The sequence below is a fragment of the Vidua macroura genome, chromosome 1 (assembly GCF_024509145.1).
Source record: "Vidua macroura isolate BioBank_ID:100142 chromosome 1, ASM2450914v1, whole genome shotgun sequence".
NCBI classification, from domain to species: domain Eukaryota; kingdom Metazoa; phylum Chordata; class Aves; order Passeriformes; family Viduidae; genus Vidua; species Vidua macroura.
Window position 1 is genome coordinate 3,118,558 of NC_071571.1, and position 9,410 is coordinate 3,127,967.

The 9,410-nt window shown below is 45.7% G+C and overlaps 1 protein-coding gene across 1 annotated transcript in view; it reads right to left on the minus strand.

Moving 5' to 3' along the window:
* Positions 1-271, minus strand: part of VIPR1 (vasoactive intestinal peptide receptor 1) — a 100,453-nt gene extending 100,182 nt beyond the window's left edge. The window contains exon 1 of the mRNA XM_053996694.1: positions 160-271. Within this exon, the coding sequence (XP_053852669.1) occupies positions 160-234 (75 nt within the window). The 5' untranslated portion in view covers positions 235-271. The remainder of the gene's footprint in view (positions 1-159) is intronic.
* Between the last annotated feature and the right edge of the window lie 9,139 nt (positions 272-9,410).

Sequence of the window (9,410 nt, forward strand, 5' to 3'; positions counted from 1 at the left end):
AAGGGATCCTCTCACCCGCGAAGGGGACGCGCACCTGAACCTAAGGGCGAACCAAGCGCTCGCTATTCCCCGGGTTGCCAGGGCACAGCGAAAGGAGCAGACCCTCCCAAAGTTGCCCGAAGTTTGCCCGAGGCGTGTGGCGCTCCCCCGGTCACTCACCGCGGCCAGCAGGCAGCCGAGCAGCGGCACGGCGCCGCGCAGCACCGAGCCCCGCATCCTGCCCGAGCCCCGCATCCTGCCCGAGCCCCGCAGCCCCCGCGCCGCTCCGGCATCCAGCGGGCACGGCAGCGGCAGCAGGACGAGGAGGAGGCACAGGAGGAGGAGGAGGAAGGAGGAGGAAAGAGCGGCTCCGAGCCCGCTCCGCCGAGCGCCCGCACCGCCCCCGCCGCCTCCTGCGCGGGGCGGCTCCGGCACCGCCCCCGCCCGCCCCAGGTACGGCCGGGCCCGGGGAGCAGCGCTGCTCGGCCGCCCCGGCTCCTTCCCCCTTCCTTCCCTTTCTTTTTCACCCGACTTTTTTCACCTTTATTAATTTTCCCTTCCTCCCCCTTTTTCCCCCTCTTCTTTCTCCCGTTTTTCCTTCTTGCCCTTCCTTTCTCCTTCCTTTCTTTCCTGTTTCCCTTCTCTTCCCCATCTTCCCTCCTTTTCATTTTTCCCCTTTATCTTCTTCTATTCTGCCCTTTCTTTTTATTTCCCATTTCTTCCTTTTTTCCCCCTCTTCCTCCTCTCTTCCCCCTTTCTCTCCTATTTCCCACACTTCACTATTTCCCCCTTTCTTCTCTCTTCCCTTTTTACTTTATCTCCCTTTCCATCTTTTTCTTTCTGCCCTTTTGTCCCCTCCTTTTTTTTTCTTTCCCATTTCCCCCTCGTTCTCTATTTTTCCCTATTTACTACTTTCCTTTCCTTTCCTTTCCTTTCCTTTCCTTTCCTTTCCTTTCCTTTCCTTTCCTTTTTCCTTTTTCCTTTTTCCTTTTTCCTTTTTCCTTTTTTTCCTTTTTTTTCCTTTTTTTCCTTTTTTTCCTTTTTTTCCTTTTTTTCCTTTTTTTCCTTTTTTTCCTTTTTTTCCTTTTTTTTCCTTTTTTTCCTTTTTTTCCTTTTTTTTCCTTTTTTTCCTTTTTTTCCTTTTTTTCCTTTTTTTCCTTTTTTTCCTTTTTCCTCTTTTTCCTTTTTCCTTTTTCCTTTCCTTTTTCCTTTCCTTTCCTCTTTTGGGAATGTGACCCAGCACTGCTGGGAAGGGAAATAAATGAATGATTGATTGAGGCATTTGGCTTCCTCTGAAATAACTGCTTGGTAAGAAGTGGTTAAATGGGCCAAAAATCCCAATTCAGTGATCTGTATGAATATTTTCCCCAGAAAAAGGCAGAACAATTCCATGTTATAGGTCACTGACATGGAATTTCTGAATTTCTCAGACTGGAAGAACAGCTCAAGACCAGGCTGACCTTCATTTTTTTTTTTAATAAAAATGTGGACATCTTTCCCCTTTCCAGCACACTGGGCAGCATTGAATTTAATATTAAGGGCAATGCTCCTTTCAATTCAAGACAACCCTCAGGTCTCAGCTTGCTTTAGTATAGAAAGCCAAACAAGTCCTATAAATAAAGGTAAAAATAAGAAAAATAATACCCTTCTTGCTGTTCCTTTCCCCCCAGCTCCACTAGATTTTCAAGCTCCAACAGACGGACAGATTTCTTGCCTTGTAAAGCACCTGCTGAAGAAAAAAACCAAAATCCTCAAGGAAAGAAAAGAAAACCCTCATATTTTGGAGGCCCTTGAGACAGCTCCCTGATTCCAGGCTCTTCAATTTACTGACACGACCAAGAAAAACACCATTTTTAGGGAAAAGGCTTAATGGTTAAAAATCCAAAGATATATCCAGTCTTTAGCTCTTGTTAGCAAATCACTAAACCAACCACTTTTTAAATATAACCTGCAAAGGGTAAGAAGAAGACCAGTTTAGTGTCTTCCCCCCCACACTTTTCTGAAAAGATGTGAATTTATTGGTATTGAAAATATTTTTTCCATTTTTTTTAACATTTGATATGAAAAATCCCCATCCTCCCCCTTATTTCTCATCATAGATCTGATGGTGGCCTATAATTGCCCATGTAAAAAGAGGGACAAGATGTTAATTACCTCAATTAGTTGTACAGAGGTTTATAAAGCTATATAAGGCTCAGTTTGGATCCTAAAACAACAGGGGCAGAGCTGATTAGCTGGTCAATGCATCCCCCCACTAATTACAGCCACTCTGGGTTTCATTATTTCATTTATTAATGCAGCCTGAATGCTTTCAAGTAGCCTGGTAAGGGTAAATTTTGGGGGGAAGGAGGAGGGGAGTGAGGTATTGCTAGGTGCTGCTTTTTGGGTTCTTTGCAGAGAGTAAATCTGAAGGTTTTGTGATTTTACAGGAAAAGTCTGAAGCACGTTTTGCCCTGTGGTGGATCGAGGTTCAGCTCGTCGAGCATCCTGTGGGTTTGCTGTGTTGAGGGTATGGAATTTTGGCAGAAAATAACCCTTTTGTGGTGCTGCTGGTCCTCAGGGATCAGAAGGGCTGGGTTTGATTCTTGATTAAAACCAATTCAGCTCTCAAGTCTGGTCCTGTTCAGCAAGAACTTCCACGGATTCACAGAGAGTTTGTTTTCAACACCATAAATCTGGTTACATTCAATGAAGGAAGGGAGACACAATCCTGAGCAAACAGAGTTGTTCTTCCCTTCCCTTTTTTTCTTTTTTCTTCATATTTAATTTTATCCAGATTCCTTCTGTACTGTAAGTTTTGGCCTTGCCAGAGGGTTGGAACAATCACGTGTTACAGGTGGGGTTTTGTTGTCTGCATCTGAGGCATTCTGTGTCTCCATTTGCATCCTCAGGGGTGTGGAAGTTAATATGCAAATGAGTATTAATGAGGGACGTGGCTACTTTTAGAATTGACAGTGAATACAACAGGTAAAATAAACACTTTAGTCCTCCTCCACCCTTCTGAAACAAAATCAGGCTGTGGGACCTCTGCCTTCCTCCAGACATCATGCTGTTGTCACTCCTTGCTCTGGCCAGGTGCGAGATAAAAGAGGGGAAAGCTCATGTTTTTCTCATCAGTTCTTCATCAAATTTACATAATTCTCTAAAAAAAACCCTGATAATTTCTTACAAGGCAGCGAGTGAACTCCACAGCATTGGGAGAAATCTGCTTGTTGGATTTGAACTCACCTCCTGCTCGTTTCATCCCATGCCCCCAAATCTTACACTGCCTGTATCAGTGAAATCACATTCCCTTCTGCACAAGGCTCTGTGTCAGTGCAGACTGAAAAGCCCCAAACTCTCTGGAGCCCCATGCCTGGAGTCTGTGCCATGCCTTTGGCATCTTTTTTTTTTGCCCTCTTCTTATCCCTGTGTATCTTCTTTAAAACAAAAATAGGTGCTTGAAGAATTCAAAATGTCAGGTTTATGGCAAGGCCTAGTGCTGGTTGTGGTTTAAACCCTCATTTTTGCCTTGGGTGGGTGGGAACAGGAGAATTCCCAGCTGAGTTACTCAGGTATTACCATTCCAAGATGTATTTCCCCCGAAGCATGGCTCTGTTTTGAGCTGCTGCAGTTCAGCTCCATTTCCTCTGTGCTGGTGGGAGCTTGGTGCTCCCCTCACTGGGATTCCATCCAACACCTCCCTGCAAAAATCTTCCCTGACCTTCAGGGCTGGGAGGGGAGGCTGGAGGGTGGCAGCTGCTTGGTGTTGAACAAGGCTCTCAGCTAATAAGTTGATATTGCAGCCTAGAAGGTGACATTTTCCCCCCTAATCTCAGCTGTGAACAATTTGAGAAAGCCTTGATCTAATTCCTCTTCACATCAGCAGCAGCAGAGTTACCTCAGTGATCACTGTCTTGGGCTGGTGCATCTTCTCTGGGCCTGCCTTTCTTCATTGCCATCATTTAACCCTCTTCCTCGAAGGTAATTAGCATTTCTGCTGTGGCATCCTTCACAAAATGACTTATCTCTCGGAGGGGTGCCTGGGGAAATGTCATACAAATGTAAGAAATTTTGGTGGACACTAATGGCAGAGGTAAATAAAAGCAACCACGTTGTTTCCTGCCCATGTTTTTTTTTTCCTCTGTGCCTCTGGCAACCAGAAATGCAAAGACTAACAGCAGCAGTGTCTAGAAGGACAATATTTGAGGGCTGATTCATGCAGCAGTTTGCTGCAGGCTGGATTTGCTGTTCTGTGCCCTTGGGGTTACATTCCCCATTCAGCTTCCTCTCCAAAGCCAACACAATGCATCTGTTCTGCTTTCCACTGTGTGACTTTATTTGAATACAGTAATAACACCACATCCCATAAGCAAGCTGCAAAATAAATTCCCGTGCATTATTTGCACTGGGGATTAGAGGCAGGCAAACACTGGCTGTGGTGTTTTGCAAACAGGACCATTCCATCCAGCTACAGGACTTCATTATTTGCAAAATGAAGCACAAACAATTGGGGCTTTCCTGTGGTTTAAGGCCCCTTATTCAGTGTGGGGTGGAAACACCAGAGTGGCCCTAGGGAAAATCTAAAGTGAGCTGACCACAACCCAGCAGGGCTGAAAGCGCAGACTTTCTTCTATTTCTGTCCCCAAAAGTTTTCCAGTGAAGTTCTCCTGGAAGTCTTCACCTGTTTGATGACTAAAGCTGTGAGGGCAGCAGAGGTGGGTATGTCAGTGCAGAACATGAAATGTCTGAAGAGCAGGAGTGGGATATTTCAATTAAAAGGATCTACCTGATACAAGTGGGCTAAAATCTTGTCCTTGTTCTCTGGGGCAAGGGCAAATGATCCAGTTGCTGATGCTCACCTCACTCTGTAAGCTAAAGATAGCAATAATTACCTACCCAACTCTCAGGAGAGCTGAGGATTAATTGCTTCATAGTACTCAACATTTATTTTCACACAATCAAAGCCACTGGGAGCAGAAAAAAATAAGCTTTGCAATTACCATTACATATCCACAGGGGACTATCCACTCACAAAATACTTGGATAAAACAGTTTTCTTAAGAATAATTAAAAAAATAATAATCTTACTTGTGTTTGGGCACAAAAAGAGAAAATCTTCAGGCTCAGGAAGAGCAAACCAAATAAAAAAAAAACTGTGCAAACAAACTAACAAGCAAGAACTTTCTCCAAGCTGGGGATGGCAGGGATGGAATGAATTCAGGTGAGTAGCAAACTGTGCATTATTAAAGCAGAGCTGTTTACACTGGGAACATTGTAGAGCAGCTCCAGGGTACACCACGTGCCCAAGGCACAGGGGAACAGGGCACCTCTCCCTCCTTTCTCCTTGGGGCTCTGCAGAGCCAAGGAGGACAGAGCAGGTGGCCAGGGCAGGGTTGTGAGGGCATAAAGCTGCCCAGCACAGTTCTCAGCATGGCCACAACCACATTCCTTAAAATCAGAGTGCCCAGCAGAGGCAGGTTCTGTCCCAGGTCGTGGCCACTATGAAGAAACATTTTACCCTCACTACTGAGAGATTTTTATCTCCTCTAACACTCCCTGAGAGTGGTTTGGCAGCAGAAGAAGGCACAAGAAGCAGGGAAACCAACACGGTGATTGACACCAGAGATTACACAAACTAAATAAAAGCTTGGGCTAAAACACGCTCTAGAGGGGGAGATAAAGCCTCCACCTTATCATTAGAGGATGTGACACAGCTGATGCTTTTGTGGAGGAGGCAGGAAATGGAACATTTTACACAGCCTGGTCAAATGCATCACGGAGCTGCTCTGCACGGAGAGGATTGGCTGCTGGTGTCCACAGAACAAGCCCCAGTTTCTTCTGAGTGGGTGATGAGAATCTCTGTTGTTAAAATAATGAAGTGTTTTTTAAGGGCTCAGCAGCTGGAAAGAGGAATTTCTAGAATCTCAGTAATTTTTGTGATAAATGTTATGAGGCTTGGTATAAACTGACAAGTGCAATAAACAGTGAATAAAACATTCAGGGCTCTTCCCAAGGTGTCTACTTGGACTTGCTGGTGGCACTCAGGGACATGGTTTGTTGGTGGACTTGGTAGTGCTGGGTTAATGGCTGGACTTGATCTTAGAGGTCTTTGCCAAGCTAAAAATTCCAAGATTCTATAAATCTATTTCTCTCCCAGATCCTATCTTTTATCCACCTTTGGCTTCACCATGGACAAAACCCTCCAGAACCTCTGAGACTGGATGTGCCTGAGTTTGCTGAAACCAGTTTTGAGAAGGCTGAACTGCCACATCCATTTCAGGAAGGGTTAAAGAGGAAAGCCCACATTTCAGAAGTCAGCATGTTCATTGAATTGGTGCTGCTAAGGAGGATCTGCCTGATCCATCCAGCTGCTTTGTGCTCTGGGGCTGCTGGAGGGGTGCAAAGAGCCCCGGGGACAGTGGCTCTGATCTGTGGAGAGCCAGATGCAGGGAAGAAAGTGGAATAACAGAGAAAATGCTCAGCAAAGCATTTTTGGCCACACTGTGGAGCATGATCCTGTTTCTCACACCTGCTGGGCTGAGTTGCTACTTTTTTAAGCCGAATGGAAGGTGCAGCTGAGATCCAAAGCACTGGACATCCACCAGGACACTCTTTGGGATTTATCAGTCACAAGAGCTCCTGTGAGTATTTCTCTTTTATTTTCCACTCCTCTTCTGAAATGAGCAGCAAGCTCAGGCTGCCTCCTTTCCTCTCATGCCTGCAGAGAAGGAAATCTTTCATGCCAGCAGACAGCAGCCTTGGTCTGTTCAGCTCTGTCCAAGCCAGTTGCTCTCACACAGGGCTGCATAGCCCTGCCCCATGCCTGGACTGTGCCAGATTGTTCCTGCAGGCATCAGTCAGGAAAAAAAAACCACAAAAATGATGAGGCTAGGGCTCAAACATGGTAATGGAGAAGGGAATAAAACCCCCCTCTTTCCCTCAAACCCCCCTTCCCCTCAAACTGAGGGATCTTTTTGCAGCTTGGTAAGAAAACCCCTGAGCCTGAAACTTGCTGGTTATCTGTCATCTGGAATCCAGTGGTTTCCACAGGATAAAGATTAAGTCAGAGGCTCTGTGTGTGGTTAGTGGGAAGGTATCTGCCTGTTTGAGGGCTCCCCTGTGAGCTCATTCTCCCACACCCCAAACAAACCGATGCCACTGGAAAGAATCAATTTCTGCCTCTGCCTGGTTGTGCTTTTGGCAGGCAGCGAACGCTCCTTGTAAGATTATTGATTTTCCCCCTGTTTGTTTAGCTGGGATATCCCTTGTTTCCAGCTCAAACCTGCTCTTCAAAATCCTCCTTGCACTAAGCAATGAGAGCAGCCCTGCTTTTCCCTTTCCACCCAGCTTTCTCGGAGAGAAAGAATCCAACCAGGTATTAGGGTTGGGAGTTCTTCCTCCAGCCCTCCTTATTATGAATCAGATTTAAAGCAAGCCTTTCTGGCTGCTGCAGTTCATTTCTCTTGCTTGAGCTGATGAATATCCCAGGGTTTGTGCTGCTCATTTGATTCCCTTGCCTGATGCATTCCTTGCATATCTGCTGCCTCCAGGATAGATTTGTGCAAGCAAATTAAGCATCCTCACTATATGTCAGCAAAACATTACATGCACTAATGGGGGGAACTGTTATGTTCTGAGTCCTTTCAACACACATGAAAAATAAAACTCTGTTTCTTGGGGGGAATAAGAAATGACAGCACATTCTCCTGAATTAATGCTGTCTGGGAAGAATTTGTTGCACACAAATGTAATTTTCCAGATAATTTTGAAGTGTTTTTTTTTTTTTTTTTTTTTTTTTTTTTTTCCTTTCCCTGACAATTCTTCTTTCTTTGTAAGCAAAAGACAGTTTCATGCCCACAATCTGCCAGACTGACTGTACAAAGCAGGGAAGCCCTCTCCTAATCCAGACTAAATCGTGTTAGATTTAACCGGGATGACAACAACTGATTTTCCATGCTTCCCTTCAATTTCTGACAGTGCAAATGGTAATGACAAAATATCCCAAAAACTCCCATCTCTTTTTCTGTATCAAGAGGTGGATGAGTGAAGGAGCTGAAGTGTGTGGCATTACCCTGATACCTGTGAATTGTGAGCCTCTCTGGGAAGTTTGGCACTGGATTTTTCAAGGAAAAAAGAGATTTTTAAATGGTGGGTGCTGCTGTAGTCATCTAGAAAAAAAAAAAAAAAAAACAGGCATATAAAGACATGCTTCCCAAGGAGAGCTAAACATTATCCAAGGAGATGGCATAACATAGGGACTAATTGAGGGAAGTGAAGCGTTAGAGTTTTAGGGAAGATAATTGAATTTATTGAGCTTTCCTGGCGTGCAGGCTCTGTGCTGGTGCCTCCTGTGCTACCTGGTGCCTCTGAAAGGGATTTCACAGCGAGGTGAGTGACCTTTCTGAAGGGCACGAGAGCTTGGGACTGGATTTGACCTCCAAGGTGCTGCCTTGAACCCGCTCCTCACATATCAAAGGCTTGGCACAGCCCCAGCGAAGTTCACCGAAGCTTTATTTGTTTTAACAGAAAATATGACCCTTGGCATTTGTAACATTAATCTTCTCCCTTATCTCTCTATTTACACTCAGCCCTCTGTGTTTTTACAGCGTCTTCTCCCCTGTGCTCACCCCCTGGCTCCCAATCCCCTCGGAGCAGGGCAGCTTTTCACGTTTGTGCCGCTGCCCTCGCGCACTTTTGGGTCAGCAAACAAGAACTTTGGCTGGGGATGGCAAAGAGCAACCACTCCTGCTCCACAGCTCCACGTAGGGAGGGAGTGGCATCTGTGCCCTGGGTTATCTCCAGTCAGAGACAGCCTGAGAGCTGGGCTGTGTGCAGCTAGCAAAGGGAAAAATACGGGAAAAAGGGAAAATATTCCAGTGCCAACGCTGAGGGAAGCACCAAGCATCAGGGAATGTGCTTAGGGGATTTTTGCTCTCAGGCAGGCAGTTTTTTAGAGGCAATAATATCAATTACTTTTAAAGCATGACCCCACTAAGGTCCTGTCACCTCCAGGCATTCACAGCAGGATTCCCAGGAGAAAATGGGGGTGATGGAGGTGTTTTCACTGTAAAACATTGCTAAGAGCAGCTGGGCTAGAAAACTTCTGGTGTCTGTCCCCTCTTTAATGGAAATAGCTCTCTGAGGGGGAATTTAGGCAGCCGTGCCACATCTCCCTCTGTCTGGGGAGGTGAGTGGGTTGGACTCGCTCCGCAGTGAGTCATCCCCATCTTGTTGAACTGCAGCTTCACCAATTTCCATTTGTTTATTTGTGTGTTCCAGGCGTATCTGATCGACGATGCGGCCCTAGAGTCTCACTGCACCAAAGCTCCACACTTCTCACCAAAGTTTTCCAGCAGAAAGGGTGGAGACCACAGGATGAAGCATCAGACACGCAGATGCAATTTGCAAAACTGGAGATGTTCTGCTTTTACCATTTATCCATGCTCAGG